This window comes from Desmodus rotundus, chromosome 5 (assembly GCF_022682495.2).
Source record: "Desmodus rotundus isolate HL8 chromosome 5, HLdesRot8A.1, whole genome shotgun sequence".
NCBI lineage: Eukaryota > Metazoa > Chordata > Mammalia > Chiroptera > Phyllostomidae > Desmodus > Desmodus rotundus.
This window is the reverse complement of record NC_071391.1, coordinates 2300644-2321500: the sequence shown is the minus strand read 5'-3', so window position 1 is coordinate 2321500 and position 20857 is coordinate 2300644. Positions and strand designations below refer to the sequence as shown.

The following is a 20857-nucleotide window of genomic DNA, read 5'->3' as shown; positions in this document are numbered from 1 at the left end:
GGCCGAGGAGCCAGTCAGGTCGGAAAGGGAACCCCAGGTTAAATGACATGTCTGAGGTCACATGGCAGAGAGAAGGCTCCAAGCCCCAGGCTCCCACCTCGGGGCCCAGCCCGCTCTCCACGCGGTCCCAGAGGCTCTGACCTCAGGCATGTGAAGCCACTCTCGGGCGCCTCCCACCAGCTGATGCAGCCACACTCAGAGCTGCAAGGGGACAGCCCAACAGCAGAGGCCCGGCCACGGAGGGATGTCCCCCGAGGCCCTGCAGGTCCCCACCGATGCGACCCTTGGAGCACAAGGTCCTTCGGGGGAGCAGGAGCTGAGCAACGGCTCCCATGCAGTGGAGGAGGGGTGGTCCCTGCCCCCCACAGCCACAGGCTGCCTGCTCCTCCCTGGTGCTGCCTGGGGGGCTGCGGGGGGCAGGTGGGAGGAGACATGGCCTGGGATCTGAGAGGCTGGTGCCCAGAGGGGGCACGTGGGCACCTGGCCCATCAGCCCCTCATCTTAGACCCCACAGAGACCCACGGAGAGAGCGCTTTGGGATACCAGCCCGGCCTCCTGCACTGAAACCCATCAGCCTCCTGGACACCCAGCTCCAACGTGGCGCCTTCCAACTGTGAGAGGCAGGCAGGGCGGAAGGGGGAGGCGGTTCACGGTGGTCTGCGTTTCAATGTGAAGCACTTCTGCCCACGTGAGTGTTGCCTCATCTCTGCACCGCACGGCAGCCTGCTTCGGCAGCTTGTGGAGATGCCGAGGACATGCCAACCGCACTGCAGAGGAAGCAGGCGCCTCTGTCCCCGGCCCCTGGCGGTCAGCACAGACGTGGAGAAAAGCCCAGGACAGGTCCGACAAAAACCCAGCCCAGCGGTATCCCGCCCTCAGCAGACAACATTCAAAAGACTCACAGTGGCCGGAAGTAAGAGTGATTACGCCGCCTGACGGGTTTCCAGCACATGCAGACTTCATGCATGGGACGCCTACGGTGTAACGAGGAACACAGAGTGGCACGTGTGTGGGGAGGGCCTGACCACCACGTGTGGCAGACAGTAAACACCCCCTTCAGGGGCCCCCAGAGCCTTCCCAGAGCCCCCACACGAGCACGCAGCTGCCGACGTAGAGCAAGAGCTTTAACAAGCCCATTTCAACGGCAACGCAGAATATCCGAGCAATCAGAACGCCAGACGACCGCAAAGCGCAGAGAGAACGCGCAGAAAACAGGAAACAAACACACTAATCATCACGTTAAATTTAAACAGTGCGAACATCAAATAAAAGGGGTCGCCAGAACGGATCTTCCCACAGCTGCCCTGTGACGGGCAGGTCGAAAAGAGGACGGAAAAGATCCAGCCTCCGACGCGGACGGACCGCCAGGGACAAACAGGGACATCGGGGACGCAGGGATCAAGTCACGGTCCCGAGTGAGCGTGCAGCTGGCACAGAAAAGGTAGACAAGGTGTCACATCCGCTCTTGGTCATCGGTGCCACTAGCCTAGAACACACCTGCGAAGCCATCACGTCAGAGGGCAGATCCCAAAGGACCTGAGACTCCCAACACCCGCCCGACAACGGCACAGCGCACAGTCCTCCCAACACGTTCGGCACCTGCACCCGACAGCCCGTACCCCGAGTCACGAAACTAGAAAATGAGCAGAATGAATTCCAAGTACACAGGAGGCGGGAAATCAGGCAGATGAGAAGAGAACCGCATGAAGTAGGAAAGCGGAACAAGAAGAGAGACGAGTCGGTGAAACTAAAGCCTTGTTCGTGGAAAAGATGAATAGATTGGATGACATTTCAGCCACACTGATGCTGGGAAAAAGAGCGAAGACCCAAATCTCCTGCGTCAGGAACGGAAGAGGCGGGGAGCCTGCGGAGCAGACCTTGAGGAGGCGGCGGGGAGTGCCGTGCGCAGCCTCGCTCAGACACGCCCCACGCGGTAACAGCGTGGAGTGATCCTTGGAGAGCCGCGGACCACCCACACTCCCCCTCAAAGCGTGGAGAACCTAGATCCTCGTAGCCGCTCTAGATAACTGAGTTAGTACCTTAACACCGCACCCGAAACAGCCGTCTGCAGACTCAACGGTTTCACTGGGGAACTTGCATCATTTCCAGAAGGGACAATACAAATACGCCGTCTCCCCCAGAAAGGAGAATGGGGGAACAGTTCCCAGATTCCTTTGCCAGGGCAGCACACCCCGAGATCCATGGCAGACAGACAGCGCAGGGTGGACAGCTGGACCGGCATCCCTCACGGCGTCCTCACACCACGGAGGGAGCGGGGCTCTGGCGGCACCGGGGACCACGACGCATCGGTCGTTGTCCACGGCCTCACCAACCCACCAAAGAAGTGGTGCATCATCGCGTAGACTGATGCAGGAAAAGCCCGGGACGAAACGCAACACAGCAACAGAGAGAAGGGGCGCGTGCCGCAGGCCTGCCACCCCGGTGCCCATACCATACCCACAGGCGGGCTTCCGGCTGCCCGGGAGGCTGAGCCAGAGGGACGTGGTAGGCAGAAGGGGGGACGACAACGGTGCGTAAAATCAAGGTGGCAGAGGCCACGTCAGACACCTTGGAGACACGGCCCAGGTCCTGGCTGACTCGAGGGGCCGGCTTCAAACATTCGGATTTAGGATGGACGGCCCCAGACGGAGACTCAATCACAGGGGTACAGGGCCCCCAAGGAGATACAGTAACAGCAATACCAACAACCACTGGGACCATTATGAAATAATAAAGTAGCAAAATACCCAACACACTTTGAAACGCCCTGCACAACTTCCTGTGTATGAAAACCCTGTTTACAACTTCTCCACACAGAAAACAACCAAGAATCACGTGGACTAGCCAAATAACAGAAGTTTGCCGTGCCATGGGTAACAGTAGCAGTGACGCCGTTCCCCGCCTACTGTGCCAGGCACCGTGCTGACCGCTTCATGTTGTAAAAGCCAGTTGGCCGTAACTCCTGGCTGGGGCAAGCGCTGTGACCCCCCTATTTCACGTGTGAGGAAACCGAGGCACAGAGGGGCCACGTAACGGGCCCACGTGACATCCTGTGGGTAGGTGGTGAGGCTGGGGTTTGGGCGCAAGCTCTGGGCCTCCGCCCACCCCCTCGTCCACGCTGGTCGTCTAAGGTGGAACCCACGGGTGGTTATGACCATGGGGTGAGGCCTCCCGTGCCCACTGCCCCAAGGAAAGCCTGCCTGCAGCCTCCTGCACGACGGGGTCGCCCAGCCTCCCACAGGCTCCCGTGAGGATGAGTGTGTGCAGGGGGCTGCCCTGTGTCCTCACCTCCCTTAACTCAGTGGCTCTCCATCCACCCATCAGCCTCCTGGACACACTGTGAGGCCCTCGGCGGAGCAGGGGGCTCTCCCAGTGGGTCCCAGCCCTGACCTGACCCTGCTCGGAGTGTGAACATTGAAAATTCATTCCCGGCCCCCCAGAGGAAGTCGTCCCCCAAGGCTCCTCCGTGGAGCAGGACTGGGGATTTGCTTCCTGCCCAATTGCCCCCTCCTAGGCTTCTGTGCCCAGCAGCTGCCATCTAGTGGCTGAGGCAGGCATTGCAGGCCTGGACCCTTCTGAAAGGACAGGGGTCCTCTGACATAGCAGCTTCATGATGGGGCCAGCAGAGGCTGGAGGGGGTTATAATAGGACAACTTCTGCATTGAAGTGCTGGCCTAGTCCGCTAGGGGGTGTCCTTCTGACTGCAACTGACTTGGCTGGGGCCAGGGGTCTGTGTGACCCTGGGAAAGTGGCCCAACCCCTCTGAGCTCAGGTCTGCCAGGCGCTAACTCAAGGAGGGGGGCTGAGATCTTCGGAAGCAGAGCCTGCATGTCCCTGTTCCCTCAGGCAGTGTGGGGCGGGGTGGGGTGGGGGTGAGCACACAGGGGATTCACCTGGACGGGATGGGCGCGGGGGAGAGCAGCTGAGAACCAGGCGGAAGGGCTGGCAGGCGGCCAGGAAAGAGAAGCCAACCAGGCCGTGGCCTCCCTGGGCTGTCCTGGGCCGACGGGCGTCCCCCTCACATGCAGAGAAGAGGGTCAAACCTGCTGAACGTGGGGCCTCCCGTCTCCCCGTGCCCAGGGGTCAGCGGGACCACTGACACACGCAGGTCCTCCTGGGCACCTGGGATTCTGCATTCCTAACAAGCGCCGAGTGGCCCCTCCCACATGGCTGCTCTGTGGGCCACGCTCTGAGCAGCATGTCCTTCCTAGGGGCCGAGGTTCTCGGGTTCCAGCTGCAGTCACATCCCCACACACCTGGAGGGCTCCAGAAAACATGGAGTTCCTGGCTCTCGGGTGGGGCCCAAGCACCTTGTATTCCTGACAAGTTCCCAGGTGATGCCACTGCTGGCTTGGGCAGCACGTCTGGGGGGCCCCTGCCCCCACCCAGGCCGGCTCACGAGGAATCCAGGGCGGGTGTCTTAGAGCCCCCGCCCCTGGGCGATTCTGAGACCCCCAACTGCCCTCCTGCTTCCTCCTCCCAGTCTGCCCATCCGGGTCTCATGACTTTTCCGCCATCGAAGCAGACAGAATAGGGCGAAACCCCAGCGCAGCGGACCTAAGCCACCGCGCTGGCTAGGTACCACTGCAGCTCCGAGAACACGGCCTGGAGCAACGCTGCCTCGCGGGGGCGTGGGCCCCTGTGGGCCCCACTGGCGCTGCGGGCATCCTCACGGTCCGGGCGAGCCCAGTGCCGGAAGTCCGAGGAGTCACATCAGAGGACAGTTCACTGCATCTGTGTGACAGAGGTCACGGCTGCTGAGCTGAAGGCCACCAAGGGGTCTGTGCTGGGCTTTGGTAGGGTGAGCGAAGCGTCTGGGTGGCAGGGTGTGCGGGGACCACCCCTGGGGTGCCACACATCTGTCCAGGTGCAGTCCTGTATGATTAGGCCGGGGGTCCACCATGGAGCCCCTGGTGCTGGTCCAAGGGCCACATGGGCAGTACAGGGCGAGGCTTTTCCTGGGCACCTCTCATCTGGACGGCCTGGAACTCTGTATCACGGAGGGCAGGTGCCCTGGGTCCTGCAGCTCAGCCACTCCCCTGGCAAGGGCAACTGAGGTTCCCCAGGCCCTCCACAGCAGCTGCTTGAAACGAGAGCCCTCATTTTGCCCAGAAGGAGGAAGAAAGGTCGGACAGACAGATGGTGGCCTTGTTTGAGAAGCTCAGAAGGAAATGGGAGAAATGGAGCATCTTTTTGAAGTCATGGCCAGAGGCAAGGCCCCGTGACAGCCACCTGAAACCCCCAGGAGGCCCAGCCAGGCTAGGCTGCATGTCCCCGGGTAATGAGAGACCCCTCCAGGGTCAGGCACAAGGCCGGGGGCATGTCCCATCCCAGTCCCCAAGATCCCCCTCCACTGCTCTGCAGGGAGCAAGGGCTGTGGACCAAGCCCCGCCCCTACTGCTTGCTGGCTGTGTGACCTGCAGCCAGTCACTGAACCTCTCTGAGCCACCTCTCTTCAAGAGAGAGAACCAGAGACCTTAGAGGGAGGGTCCAAGTAACAACTTCGTGCGCCGTTTGTCCAGCACCTACTATGCATGGCGGCCGCAGGAGCCTTGTAATCTTTGAGTCATCTGCTCATCCTCCAAGCAGGGTTGCATGAGTGCATTGTGGTGGCCCACGGCACAGGAGGGGAAACCGAGGCATGGACGGTCAGGAGAGAGTGGAGGGGTTGGCATGGAGCCCCTGGTCAGGGTGGGCTGCCCCGAGGACCGGGGGAGGGGATGCTGGTTACTTGCTCGCTGGGTCCTGGCACAGGTGGCGGAAGTCAGGTGTTCCAGACCCCGCGCCCCTCCCAGCGCCCGAGGGCCACGCAGGGCCGGCAGGGGTCACAGTGCCAAGTGAAAGGATGCCTGTCTCGCCCTCGGCCCTGCGCCCCAGCGGTCAGCCACGGCATAGGCTTTCAGGTCGGCGCGGTCCACAGGACCAGCACCCACAGTCTCGTGCCCAGGCAGTGCGGGGCTGGCCCCAGGGTCACTGGCTTGGTCACACGCATCCTTCGTGACGAGGGCACGGGCTGCTCTCACTGAGCAGCAGAGGGGCACAGGCACCCAGGCAGAATTCCGCCCCGTGGCGGTGGAGAGGCCCAGGCCAGGCCAGTGGCCTGAGTCAGGCCACGGGACCAGATGAAGCCCTGACTCATGCTGACTTGGGACTATGCTCTGCTGGCCAGGGCCTCCTGCCACTCTGACCAGATGGGTGTGGCCTGGCAGCACCCCCACCACTGAACTCCTTCTCGTCGGGGTGGATGTGAGAAAGTTACATGATCACAGGCAACAATATCACATTGAATTACGAGGGGTTAACAGAGCTGTGACCCACAAGCAATCTTTTCCATCCCGTCAGCTAGCCGTCTGCTTATTAAGTCATCTACAAATCCACCATCCACCCATCCATCCACCCATCCATCCACCATCCATCCACCCATCCATCCACCCATCCATCCACCCATCCACCCATCCATCTACCCATCCACCCACCATCCATCCATCCATCCATCCATCCACCCATCATCCATCCATCCAACCATCCATCCACCCATCCATCCATCCACCCATCCACCCATCCATCCATCCACCCACCCACCCATCCATCCATCCATCCATCCATCCATCCATCCATCTACCCATCCAGTCTCCCATCCATCCACTGGCCATCCGTATTCTTATTGTCCACCTATCCGTCTGTCCATCCACCCATCCTTCCGCCTGTCCAGCTGGCCACCGCACATTCATGAGCTCCTGTTCTATACCCAAGTTTGTGCTGGGCAGGCACGTGGGACTCTGCAACAATGTTACAGCCCTTCTCCTAGTCGATCCTCAGGCGCTGACAGGAAGAGACTTAAGAATGAGGAGGCGGGCCAGTGAACCAGGTCCCCCGGGAATGGGCCAGGTCAGCTCCGGGCAGAGAAGAGTCAGGGCAGGAGTCGGGGGGCGAAGGAGCGAAGGGACCCGTGCATTCAGCCTGCCACGTGTCCCTTCCCCGTGTCTGGGGAGAGACCCGTAGCCCAAGGTTAGTGAATGTGCCGTGACCAGGCCCTCGGAGGGTGGGCCTGGGATCCTGGCCTGGTCAATGGTGGATCCCACTCCCTTTGTCACTCTGATTGGGTGAAGAATGGGCACATGATTCAAAGAAGTCCAGCAAGACTCAACCCTGACCCCTCTTCTACAATTGCTTCAGTAATCGAACCTGAACTTGCTGCTGCCGGCGGCCATCTCCACGTGGTGCAGGGACAGCCTGCCTGAGAATGGAGTTCCAACAGAGGGAACCAGAAAATGGAAAGAGAGCTTTCTGATGCTCTGAGCACCTGGATACAGCCACACCTGAAGCTGTTTTCCCTAAGCTTTGAAGCTATTTAAGTCCCCTTTTTGGCTTCAGCCAAGTTCGGCTTGATTTTTATCCTTTGTAACCAGGAGGCCCGGCAGGTACAAGGAGTAATATTCCTTGCTTACCCAGCTTGGTCCTGGTAAGAGTTCTGAGAGCCCAGAAGGAGAAGAATGGTCCGATGAGATGCTGGAATCCTCAGCCAAGGACCCCAGGGTGGCTGGTATAACTGTGCACAGACAGTCAATTGCCTTGGGCAAGTCCCGTCCCCCTCGCTGTCTTCAGTTTCCCATAAATTGTGGTTTCTTCCTCAAAACATCCCAACCCTTCACTCAAATGACGCCTCATAGCTTACATCCTGCGCTGCTCTGGCTGAGCCAGGGAGGCAGGAGGAACGTTGTTCAGATGGGCGGGCACTATGGAAACTGGAAGAAGGCTGTTCTTTAGGACACACTGTGGTGACGTGGCCAGCTGCCTACCCCCACACCTGTTCTCTACTTTAAAAAGCAGGTTTCTGGAATAAAGGCTCTCGGCCTCCATAGAGATTATGTTATGGCCAATAATCCATAGTTGGAAGCACCGTGGACACTTTGCATGTCCTTAAAATGAGTGTGGTTTGCTTTTTCCTGAACTGGAATGCAGATGTGATGGGGGAAATCTAAGCAGCCATATTGAGTCATGAGGCAGCCTGTTAGGAATGGCAGAGCCAGGAGAATAGAAGTGCCTAGATCCCCATGAACCAGGAGCTCCCACCCCAACTCTGGACTGCTTTCCTGTTTTTTTTTTAATATGACACAGAAACAAACCTCTATCCCATGTAAGCCATGGCTCTTTTGCGTTTTCCCTGTCACATGCTGCTGAACTGAATCTCAGCTGATGCAGGCATTGCGGAGAAAAGAGCGATGCATCTAGGATGCTTCGGCTGAGGGGAGTGGGGAGATGGCAAAAGGGAGGCCCGTATCTTCTTCCAAGAGAGGAGCGGACGTCTGGCTGTTCACGCTAACTTGAAAGCTGCCTGTTTATTCGGGTTTTGCACAAGGCTTTGCGAAGACACTAGTTCCCGCTCCGGAGCAGCCACTCTCTGAGACGGGTTCCCACCGATGGTTTGATTGAGTGGCGGGGCTGCCCTTCCGTTTGGTGCTTGGGAGCCCCGGGCACGCCGCCCTTGCTGGTGGGGGCCACTCCTCCCCAGTGAAGGGGACCTGCGATTTTCTTGTTGTTCCGTAACAACTGCATTTTGTCACTCTAATTTTAGCGGCAATGTTTTTGTTCCAATCAGCGATCATTTCGGGAGACCAGACTGCTGAAAGGCCGCTTGGCACGTGGAGTGACAAGCAATTTTTAAACAGCAGAAGAAGGATGATTTTTAACCACGCTGAATTCTAAATCTGTTTCGCGATGGTTAACACTCATTAGGGAGTAATGAGCTGTCTCAAAGCCACATCCATCCCACTGGCTCCAACGCGGCAGGCGTTTGTGGCGGGCCTACTGCGTGCCGGGCCAGGTCACAGGGAGCCCAGTCGGGGGTGGGGACACAAGGCAGGATGGGCCGAGGCAGATGCACACCCGGGATCTGGCCCTTCAGCGTCAAATGCTGGCTGCAGAGAAGACCCCAGCCGGGGGCGGGAGACCCTCCAGCCCCCGTTCCTGCCTCCATGCCAGGAGCCGACTGGCCACAATGCCCTCACTCTGTGGGGTCCGGGCTCCAGGATGTGGAAGAGTGTGGCAGATCCTCCCAGAGTGAAACGCAGAGGGACCCCAGAGATTCCACCCCCGGGTGTGCACTTGGACGGAGGGACAGCCACAGTGCACACAGGCCACGCGTGTGTACACGGCAGCGTGACTCCGACTGGGGACACCCAAACGCCAAAGGACAAACGAACGTGGCACACGCCCCACGGGAGGGGGAACGAGGCTCTGGCCCACTCGGCGGCGTGGACGACACGCCGCTCAGTGACGCAGCACGTGGTCCCACTTAGGTGAAATGCACAGGAAGGGAACCCACAGAGACGGAGAGTGGGTCTGCCGGGGGACGGTGAGGTTCTAAAGTAGTGGGGGGGGGGTCGGACCACGTGGGGGGTGGTTCTCAGTTCTTCGGAATTGTTCGCTTTAAAATGGTTACTGTTAGGGTGTGAATTTTACTTCCATTTTTAAAAATTTGAAAGAAAATTACTCTAGAACATTCTGCCTGGGGCTCTGACGGGCACTGCTGCCCCGCTCTGTGTCTGCACTCCTGGGGTCGCTGCCTAGGACTGAGCGGGTCTCCCTGCCCCACTCTGCAGGCCCCATGGGGACGGACGCACAGGTCATGGTCAGACCCAGCGTCGGCCACTTGCGCCCTGGGGGTGCCGAGTCCTGGCTCCCCTGGGCATTTGCTGTGCGTGGCCCAGTCAGGCTTCCCTGACCGTTGTCCTGGATTCACAGAGCACCTGGGCCTCGCCCTGCATACGAACATGCAGAGAGCCGCCGGGCAGATGCCCCGGGCGCAGTGGCACCGCTGGTGCCTCCCGGGGAGAGTGGGGGAGCTTCCAGGAGGAGGGGGTCCCTGGGTCAAGCTTGATGGAGGAGCCGAGCATGCTGTGAGGAGAGCAGAGCGGGGCCTGGGGCCCCAAGGCGGCCGTGCAGGTCGTGGGGGAGGCTCGTGAGGCTCCCTCCCATGCTGAACACCCGCTAGTCTGGCCGCAAGTCCACGTCCTGGCCACACCGTGGGGGGTGCAGCGGGCACCCTTCTCTTCGCGGTCACTCTGGACCCAGGGCCACGCCAAGCAGCCGGACACTGCCCATCCGTGCAGCAAGGTGGTCGTGTGTCACCTGCTCCATGAGGAGATGCCGGTGACTTTGCGGGAGTCACATGAGCTCTCGCCAAAGCCCAGTACAGTGGACAAAATGACCGTCCATGGGCAAGATGGCCAAGCACAGACAGGGCAGTGACTTCCCCCAGGTTAAAGGTCCCCACCAGACCAAGCCACAGACGCTTAAGCAGCTCTGTCCCCGTGAAGAGGCCCCTGCAAGAAGACGTTGGGGGCGGGGTGTCAGCAGCTTTGATTTGGACCCTCTGGCGTGAAGGGTAACTGGGCACGAGTCTAAGTGTCCCAGTCCTGGTCCTGCTCAGCCAAGCCCCGCCCTGGACTCCCGGACCCGTCGGGGCAGTGCAGGGTTGCGAGCCCGGATGGGCCACCAGACACAGGCAGGTCTCTGAGGGGCTCCCCTTCCTCCAACAGCGTCGGACCTCAGGGCGCCGGGCTGAGCGCCCAGCAAGTCAAGGGGCTGCCAGGGAGCCCGCGCCAGGGACGGAGCTACTGCCTGTGACCTTCCCCAAACTGCGTCCCAGCAGGCAGCTGAGCGCCTCAGACACTCGGGGCTCGCCTCACGGCTCACGGGTCGGGCCAAGGGGTGTCACTTCTCCTACCCCAGCTGTGACGCGGGGACGGCTCTGCCCGATGCCATTAGGGCTGGCCCCTCCGGGTTTGCCCATGGATGGGGGGAGGAGGAACGCCTGAGGCACACGGTGGCCTGACCCCGTGACTGGAGAACACGTCAGCTCCAGGTGACAGAACCCCAGGCCGCTGCTCCTGGCGGGAGGCAGGGCGGCCCCGATTCCCTCTCAGCCCTGCTGGTGTGGCCGGCGGAGCTCAGACGTGTCCCCATTTGGATGATAAATGACCTGTGCGTCCCGGCGGCGAGACTCCTTCTAGGACTGCCCACGAGAGAAGCTGGCACTTCGGGGACAAGAACTGGGTCAGGTTGTCACCGGGGATCCGGGTCTGTGCCAGAGCTCAGGACAGAGTATGGCCCTGCGCCTCGTGGGGGCCGCATGTTCCCAGGGGCTGGTGCTCGGCATGTGCTGCACACCCAGACACACGGGGGCCCCTTCAGCCCCTGCAAGCGCCCAGGAAATGGCGTGTGTGCAAGTGTGGGAGTGTCTCTGCACACGTGTCTGCATACGTGTGCATGTGCACGCACACCCATGTGTGAGCGTGTGTACCGCTCCCATTCGGCTGCTGAGAGACCGAGGACCCGACAAGCACGCCAAGTGCCAGCGGGAGGCGCGCCAGCACCTCTGGGCCCTGCAGGTGCAGCAGGCTGGGCGCTCGGCGCTGGAGTGGGCTCCTCCTCCTCCTCCCCTTCCTCTGTCTCCATCTGCACACCAACTCAGGCTGTGGGGCCATGGCAGCTGGGCCAGTGTGCGGCGGGGAGGGGAGATGGCCCCCCCCTCAGCCAGGTATCAGGGTCAGACCAAGCTCCCATCGCGGGCTGAGGGCAGGTTCTGGTCTCTGCTTCAGGACACTGGACGTGGGACTCAGAGCCAGGCCATCGTCCTTCCTGTCCTCGGGAGCCCTTCTGGGAAATGGAGCCAGCCCAGCCCTGTCCCCACCAACAAAGCTGGCAGTGCACATTCAGGCTCAGGACGGCCACCGGGTGACCCTGCTCTCCGAGGCGCCTGCTGACCTGCTCGGGCGGGACCTCTCAGAGCCCATCGGTCCCGGTCGGGCGCCCTGCAGGTTAGTGTCCAACTTCAAGGTCTCTGCGGCCCCCGGTGACTGAGAGGACCCATCTGGACTGGTTTTTATTTCCCTCTTTTTGCCTTTCTGCATCGGCCCGGCTCACTGCAGGACCAGACACGACGGGTGTAACAACGCAGCAGTTTACGAAGTACAAAGTCAGTGCCGCTCCAGAGAAGGCGCACAAATAGCCAGGGAGCCGGTGAAGAGGTTGCCGGGGAAATGCAAACCGCACGGCCGTTAGCGCGCACCACCTCGGCCCCCGGGGACTGGAGGACATGGAGAAGGTGGAACCTTCTGTGCTGTCGACGGAGCGTCAGACGGTGCAGCCGCCGGGGAAACAGGCAGGCGGGTCCTCAACAGGCTACACAGTGAGCAGCCTTATGACCCAGCATCTCCACTCGCGGTGTCTGCCCCCAAACTGAAAACAGGCGTGTTCCTCGGCCTGAGGCTGCGGGCCTTCTCTCCAGAACAGCGGCCGGGCCCTGCAGCTGGCCCAGGGGCTCCCGAACGCCAGAGGGTCAGCGTGCAGCCTGCTCAGGCCGCAGGACAGTCACTGCCCCGGACTCAGACGACAGAATGGCTGCCCCGGGAGGGGACCGTGGCCAGAAGGACAGAAGGGAAGGCATCCACATTCAGGTTGCGGCCCCACCTCTTCGCTCCGGTTACGGGCTGAACCGTGCGCCCAGACCCACTGGCTGAAGCTGCAGCCCCCAATGTGACTGTTTGGAGCGGGGCCTGGAGGGAGGTGATGAGGGTTCAGCGAGGCTGGGGCCTTTCCTGTAGGAGTGGTGTCCTTGCAAGAAGGGACAGGCCACATGAGGACACAGGGTGAGGACAGCCCTCCGCAGGCCGGGAAGAGAGGTCTCCCTAGCAAGTGCCCCTGCCCACCTCGGACCCAGGACCCGCAGGCTCCGGGGCCATGCTGCTTGCCCCCCAGGCTGTCACATTTGCCATGGGAGCCCTGGCAGACACCATGACAGTTTCCCCCACGGTCACCACCCGGTGTAGGAGTGAGAAATCCCCCGTGCCCCCGAGTTTGAGCCTCAGCAGCCCCTCTGCCCAGAACCCAGGACGTGGAGCGTCGGCTGCACGGGGCGACTTTCTGACGGAGCCACACATTCTGTAGAGGCAGGAGGGTCCGTGGGGAAGCAGGGCAGGGCTGGGCTGGCCCCAGCATCCCAGGTTGCCATGGTAACCAGGGCTGACCATCCCCCCCCTGCTGGGAGGGGCAGGGCAGGGAGGGCCTGGGTCCCAGAGCATCACCAAGGACGATCCTCCCGAGGGGACCGGAACAGACCCCACGGACCTCTAGTTTGGGGGCGAGACTGAGCGTGGAAAGTGGTATCTAAAACACAGAGCAGCTGCTTAGAGACAAGGGCGGGCACCCAGGCGGCGAGGCTCCGAGTGTCTTTTAATAAAATGGCGTAAAAGAAGGAAGGGGGGTGGGTGGGGTTCTGCCACAGTCGTTGGACAAAAACACCATCCGTCGAGGCCAGGACAAGGCGTCCTTTGTTAGGCGCGGCCAGTCACTCCCTCGGAGGCCGGCCCTGTGGCTGCTTATTAATATTTCAGATTGCGACTGTGCTCACAGCATCACTGGCCTATATTTTTAAATGTCCTAAAGATAACAGAAAAACAGGCTATTTTGGAACCAACCACGCCTATGGTGACGTCTTGCAGAGGTTTGTAGCCACTGTGACTAATGGTACTTCTGTTCAGTAGCGGAACTCCGTGAGCCCCTGCCCCGAAGGCACCGCCCAGAGCCACCTAGAACCGAGGCTGACAGTCCCCACCCCTTCTCTGCCTCCCCAGGGAGGGCTCCAGGATGGGCAAAAGCAGGCCTTCTCTGCTGGCCTCCCTGCTGAAGGGATGTCCACAGTCGCTGTCCTCTTTCCTCTGCTGGTCATGGCACCCCACTGTCCTAGGCAGGCCATCTCCCCACACCCGGACCCGGCCAGCCACACTTCCTAAGCACACGCACTCCTTAGCCGCAGCAACTGGTTCTGGGTGGGTCTGGGCAAGACTCAAGGCAACTTGGTCAGGGCCCACCCTGGGTGTTTGCTAAGCAGGCAGGAAAGAGCCTCTCTCTCTCTCTGCTGCACTTGGACCTGGGACACCAAAAGCCCAGCTGCAGAACCACCCTGAGAGGTGAGCTGGCCAGAGAATAAAGCTGCCACAGGGGGATCAGCTCCTGGAGACAGAAAGAAAGCTCCCTGGGGACACGGTTGGCGCACCTGGATCCAGCTATACCTGAAGCCAACTTTCTGGCCTCTTTAATTATATAAGCTAATCAATTCCCTTTTGGGAGCTGGGAGTACTGTAGGGAGCCTGAAGATTTTGTCATCTCCAATGAAAAGAATGACAATGACCAGGACAGCCCCTGAGCTGGGGTGGAGCATGGAGAAGCCTTGGGCCAGGGGTTCAGATCAGGTTTCTGTGAACTAAGGGCTAACCACCCTCCCCCCGCCCCCCGTGCTCACCTTCTCTGGACAGTGTCTGCGCTGGGTCCCTGGGGTCAGGTGACCCAGATTCCAATCCTGGGCCTGCAACTCCAGAAAAGCAGAGGGCACTCCTGCCACCACAGGTCACTTCTGGGGGTTGGGCAACAGTGGGGCACCCGTGTTCCCACTAGGAGATGAGTGAGGACCCCGGAACACCACCTGACAGCCCCAGGCCAAGACGTCCGGAGGGACAGAGGGCCCCACCCCTGAAGGATGGCCCAGAGCCCTGCCCACAGCCAGACGCGCACGTGGGTGTTGGGAGAGACCTGGACAGAGCCTGACACATACGTGATGCCACTTACAAGTGGTTCAAATGGGCAAACCAAACCGCCCGGTTTGGGGGACACAGAGCAGGTTAGCAGGGGATGGTGGCTGAGTCAGGGGGCAGTCAGTGATGGGAGAAAGGGCACACAGGGACTTGGGGGGCTGTTTTACAACCCCTCACTAGGACACATTTACGGGGCGTGAGCGTTCCTGTACGTTCGTTGTGTTTCACTCGAACAACTGAAAACACAAAAATCACATGAGCACCGAACTGACCTGTTCCGTCTACGCAGCACACGGGGATGCGGACGCAGTGAAGGCAGAGCTCAGTCACGAGTTACAGAACAAGGAGCCTGACCACGAGAAGTCAGTCCCGGACGCCCACCTCTCGGGACCCCCCTGTGGCATCCAGGTCACACAACCAGCCCTGGACAATGGGAACTGAGAGCCAGCGTCCTCCCAGGGGGCAGGGTCCCTGCACACTCCCGCCCTGCACCTGCCGGCCAGCGGTGGAGGCTGCTGAGCGCCCCGAGAGTGGCACGGCCTGGACCCGAGTCCCGGCATGGAGAGAAGCGGCTCGTCTGCTGACCGGAAGGACCGCCGCCCGTGCGTGGTACCAGGCGGGAAGCAAACCCTGACGGCGTGAAGCCACTGAAGCTGCGGGCTCACCTGTTGCAGCAGCTGACATCGCCCCACTGCATGCCCACAGCCAGACAAGGGTGGCCCTGCGGCCTCCAGGTCAGGGCCACATCGGTGGCCTCCACAAACACAGCGGACCTGTGGACGTGCACTCTGTCCTGTGCACAGAGGACACAGAGGACTGAGAGGCCATCCCTGTCCTCCAGGAGCATGGGGGAGGGGCGGGCCCATGGCTAACAGGCCATCTCCTGCAGAAGGACACAGTGACGTCGGCTGAGGTCTGCAAAGAGGCGAGTTATTGTCATCGGGGCGCCCCTGATCCCCCTGCACAGATACTGGAACGTGTACGGCTTCCCCGTCCCCGGCCCCGTGAAGGCATCACCTCCACCGTCACATCAGAGCATGTCACTTCTGGTGAAGAATCCACCCAGAGCCGTTGTGGAAGCTGTGCGTGCGGAGCCAGCCAGGAAGCCGGCGCCTGCGCAGGGGGAGGCAGCAGCGCCACGGGCCCACGGCAAGCGTGGCCGCTCCCCACGGGTGCCCTGAGCTGGGGCGCTGCCCGAAGCCGGCGGAGGGACACGTGGAGCAAGCTCTGCTTTCCACCAACTCGAGTACTTTTGCTCACTACCAGTCAACTCACTCTCTTGGCAAGCAGTGTTAAAACGGTCTTCCGCAAGGCTCCACGGCGACTCCTAGGGCCCCAGGTCGGTTTTCCTGCAAGAACACCGACCGCTCTGGGAGGTTTTCACGGGGACACCACCGGGCACAGTTCCCGGGGAGGGCCTGGGCCAGACCCGCCGTAGCGTGGAGCTGCCTGTTTGCGAGAACGGTGAGGAGGCCTTGAGCATTTCACCAACCAAGGAGCCTTTTCTCGGATGGCTGGACCACTGAGCCCACGTTTTCTGGAACACGTGCCGAGTAGCCTCTTCCAAAAAGCTTCCGCATCACCCTGCACTAGTTTCTGGTTTGGACAACACCCCACGGAATCAAATCGACCCACCGCAGACGTCCTGGCTCCGAAACCCAGCCCGTCCCTGGACCGAGGCACCAGCCGATTCCCTCCGCACGCACCTCAGGCCCGCCGCTGCCGCGCCTCAGCGAGGCCGCCTTACCTGCCTGGCTGTCCTTGGGCCGGCACTGGACCTCCTCCACGCACTCGGCCGGGAACCACCCGATGTGGCCACGGGCGCTGCCTTCCCAGAAGCCCCCTTCGCCGATGCTCAGAACTAGAGACAAGAAAACAGGGCAGTGTTAGCGGGTGTGTGGGGGGTACTGGGCTGGGAGGGCCTGGGGCTGAGCGGGAGGAGGGGCGCTGGTGATGGCAGCGAGGCCAGCATGTCATCGGCCAGGCCTGGGGCAGCATGTCAGCAGCCAGGCTCTGGTCCCTTTGCCACTGACCGCACTTCCTTCGGCCGTGGACGAGGGCCCCAGGCAGTGTCCCCTGGAGAGGACGGTGCCGAGGGTGTTAGCTCAGCAGCCCCTGTGTCTCTTCTGCCTGGCAGGCCTCAGGGGCAGATTACGAGCATCTTTACAGCTCACACCACCCACGTGGACACTGTCCCCCTGAGACGGGACAGTGGTAACTGGGGGAGGGGGCAGGCCACCCCAAAGGGGAGCAGGAGGATGAGACGCTGTCTGCTCCCCACCCCCAAGCTGGGGAGGGGCCCAAGCATCAGGGTCCCCAGGACCTGTTAAGCCAGTTTGAGGAAAGAATATTCGAGGCAGGAGACGGGAAAACCATGGCATCTGTGTGGCGAGCACATGCTGGCTGGACTGGAGAAGAGGGCGGGACTGAAAGACGTGCTAGCGCCGTGGAGGGCCGGCCCTTTGGCGTGCTGGCGTGGTCAGGAGGAAGCTATTGATGAGGCAGGTCCTGGCAAGGAGCAGGGGTTTGCCGTCCCCGCAGGGAAGGGGTGGCGGTGGAGGGGGGAGCGGGGGTGGCTCTGCACCCTGTGAACGCAGACATAGCGCCTGCCCCCGCGGCTGGCTCTCCCCACTGGGCGGCGCACTGGGCGCACCGAAGAGCCTCAGCAAACACCCACCAGAGAGCAAAGTGTTTCTGACCTCGACCAGCATCACGCGTGGGCGAGCCACACCTGTTTGGAGACCAGAGCGTGGGGTGGGGGCCTGTGTCAGGAAGCCATGTGTTCCCCCTGGCACCGTTTGGACAAACGCCTCGGCTGTGTGTGCTCCCCTCTGCCCCGCATGTCCATCTCAAAGGCCAGACAGAGAGCAACTGGACCCGGGACTTTTGAAAGGCAGCTGAACAGAAAACATCGGCTTTGCGCATCTTTGCCTGATACGCAAGGAAATGACCCAAAGGAAACAGACAAGCAACCTCCAAGCGGACCGGGACAATCATAACCACTCGAAGCATTTCCTCCAAAACTCCACGCTGGTCCGGGACGCTCCATGCTGACCGGGTCATGCCCCACGATTTCCCAATGGACCCGGACCTGAGGGGCCACTGCAGGCTCGGCCCTGGGCATACACCTGGGCTCGGGCCTGAACTAAGTCAGGTCCACACAGCAGGCCTGGTGAGGAACCCAGGGGCAAGGCCGGCAGCCTCAGTGGCCTGGAGAACCTGACAGATGAGTCAGATATGGAGAGACGAGGGTGGGTGTCCCCACACCCCAGGGAAAGAGCCAGAGAGAGCCGGGAAATGCAGCGTCCCCAACATCTCCGACCGACCCCAGAAAACACATGTGCAGAACAGGCCCAGAGCAGCTCAGCTCCAGTTCGAGACTGGAGCCTGCCTGCAGCGCCCCCCAAGCAGCCCGCCACAGCGAAATGAGGAAAACTAACGGAAGCCAGTCTGCACGAGCGCAATGCTGGACCCGTGAGCCCTGGGAGGAGGGAGCCCGTCCCCAGGCGAGCGGCCCGGAATGGCCGGGGGGGGGGGGGGGGGGGGAGGGCGGACAAGGAGTGTAAAGGGATGGTGGTACAGACCCACGTCGCTGTAGAACAGCCGGTGCTGCCGGGGAGCGAAAGCCCTCAAGGGGGCGGTGAGGAGGCAAATGAAAAGCAGCGGTGGAAAACACACGGAAACGCTGCGGCTCAGACACGCTGCTGGTGCAATTGAGAAATTCACCAGAGGGGCTTAACAGCTGAAGGGGCCTCTCCGGGCAGAGTGAGTGAGCCTGAACACAGACCGACAGAGACGCTCCAGGTGAAGAATGAGACACGGGGCCCCCAGGGACTCGCCGATGCTGCCAGATGGCCCGACCGCCGTGCAGCAGGAGGAGCAGACGGAGCCGAGAGAGGGCGGGGCTCCACCTGCCAGCAGACGCTCGGTGCCTGCGGAGGAGGCTGGCCTGGTTAGCACGAGGTGCCAGGGGGGCGGGGGAGAGCTGAGTTCACCACAGGCTCGGGCCCACTGCAGTCCACTCCGGCCCCATCTCCACGCCCCTCCCGTGGCCTTCAGCGCCACAGGCTTTGGCCACAGCCACTGCCAGCCTTCCCCGGGCCTGCCCCTCATGAGGGCCTCGTGTTCCTGATCCCCTGCTCAGACCCACTTTTGCCCCCCACTGCCCCAAGGACACAGACATCAGACAAGACACACCTAGACGCGACCCTGCCAGCGCCCGTGCCAACGCCACGTCTTCGTGAGGCCCTCCGGGTTTCCTGGCAGAAGGAGCGCTGCCAACGATGCCCTCGTCTGCCCCTCCCCTGCACTCTCCACAAGGGTACCTCACTCCACACACATGCCGCCCTCCCTAACAGGCCACCGGGACAGCGAAGCTGCACCCTCGGGGAATGGCTGGTGAGCTTCACACCACTCCCCATCTGCCTCCGGGGCTCCATGTTATCCACAGGGGCCTGGGTATGACCTTGCCCCAGAAGCAGAGGACATGCGTGGTACTGACCTTTGACCCTGTCGCCACGGTGAAGGGGGATCTCGCCGTCGACCTGGGGTTGGTATGGCTTGACGACGACGAAGAGCCTCCCAGGCACCGCGCTGTACAGCTTCCGCTTGGGCCCCGGGTGCTCGACAGCAGAGAACACGTCCTTGTTGGCTCTGGGCGGGAAAGCCAGCCTGTGGGGGGCGATGCAGAGAGAGGGGGTCAGGGCCCGGGACAGAGGAGGCCCAGTGGCAGACCCGTGGCCAGTCTGCTCCTGACTAGGCCGTGTTGAAAGCAGTCACATCGGAGCTCCGGCTTCTGGATGGGGCTGGAGAAAAGACCAGGCCCTGGGGCCATGTTCAAGGTTAAAGGATGCAGGCAGACCCCGTGATCTCCTCCTGGGCGTGTCCCCAAAGAGTGAGAGCAGGGGCTCCGACAGGTGTCTGCACACCCCGTTCACAGTGTTAGTCACAACAGCCAAGATGTAGAAACACCCAAGTGACCGTGGGCGATGATGGACACGTGAAACGTGGCCCATCCACATTTCCACAGGGGCCTGGGTCTGACCTTGGGGTGGACAATGACTCGGCCTTAAAGGGGAAGGGCGTTCTGTGACCCCACTCACGGGAGGTCCCCGGAGAGGTCAGATTCATAGCAGAAAGTGGGACGGGGGCTGGGTGAGGGGCAGGAGAGTTGGTGTTTAATGGGGACAGAGCATCAGTTTGGGAAGATGAGGAAGTTCTGGAGGTGACGGGGTGACGGCTGCTCAGCACTGTGAGCGGCACGCTGAGACACCGGCATGGTGGCCCAACACAGCGGGATGGGGTTCCAGCCTTGGTGTTTCGGCGTGAGGGCTAAGTCACCAGCTTCTCAGCAGCAGAGCAGGGGGCCACCGTGGATGAGTGAACTTTCACAGCCATCCCGGGTGGACAGGACCTGCCTGCACACTGGCTTCCTCCACCCTTCATTCCCAGGCACTCACACACCCACCCATTTGTTCATTCATTGGGTGAGTGTCTGCGGGTCTGCGGGTCTGCAGACACTGGTGAACACGAGACAAGCTTGGGCCTCACGGGCAGAAGGGCCAGTGGGAAGACCCTGTCCTTTACGTCTGATGGGTCGGCGCAGGGGAGGGGGTGCGTCGGGGAAAGGCTGGAGGCTGCAAGAAACTCTCTGCAGGGATGTTTGGGGTGGAACTGACACCCCAGAGACCAGGGATGTGACTGGAGGGGCCCCAGTCTCGTGTGAGGGCCGGACCGGAGCTGAGGAAGGCTGGGGGTGGGAGCTCCGGTGGGCAGGGTTGACGTTCAGTGCTGGGAGGATGCTCGAGAAGCAGAGTCTCTGGGACTGGGGGGGTCTGGAGCAGTCCACTCGAAATCGGGTGTCTCCCGGGTTCCCGGCCGCACAGAGGGCGAAAGGAAGGCTGAGAGATGCCAGCTTGGGCTCTGGCAAAGGGTGGCACATCCAACACAAATGTCCCAAGTCCTCACCTTCCTCTGCCCCAGGGCCAGGGAGGAAGGTGAGCGTCCTTGGCTGGCACACCGCCCTGGGCTCCCGGGTGTCGCTGCACCTCTGATGTCCTGGTGGCAGCACCCCACACTCCCCACCCTCCCCTTTAGGCCCTGAGGAGGCACAACAGAGACAGTCACTAGGATGCCTCACTCATTGGGCGCAGGGGACACGGCCGGAGCTCCCAGTGTGCACGGGGGACAGGGGCTTTCGTGGAGCACGGTGAGCTCGCTGGGGTCTGAGAACCGCTGTGCACACCACCGGCACCCCACTGTCC

At 61.5% G+C, this 20857-nt stretch overlaps 1 protein-coding gene across 6 annotated transcripts in view; it reads right to left on the bottom strand.

The window, feature by feature from the left end:
- The window catches only part of SHANK2 (SH3 and multiple ankyrin repeat domains 2), a 314515-nt gene that overhangs the window by 172436 nt on the left and 121222 nt on the right, over positions 1–20857 (bottom strand). For all 6 annotated transcript variants that reach the window (XM_053923687.2, XM_053923683.2, XM_053923685.2 and 3 more), the window contains 2 exons: positions 19096–19265; positions 16342–16455 (listed from right to left, as the gene is read on the bottom strand). In XM_053923687.2, the coding sequence (XP_053779662.1) occupies positions 16342–16455; positions 19096–19265 (284 nt within the window). The remainder of the gene's footprint in view (positions 1–16341; positions 16456–19095; positions 19266–20857) is intronic.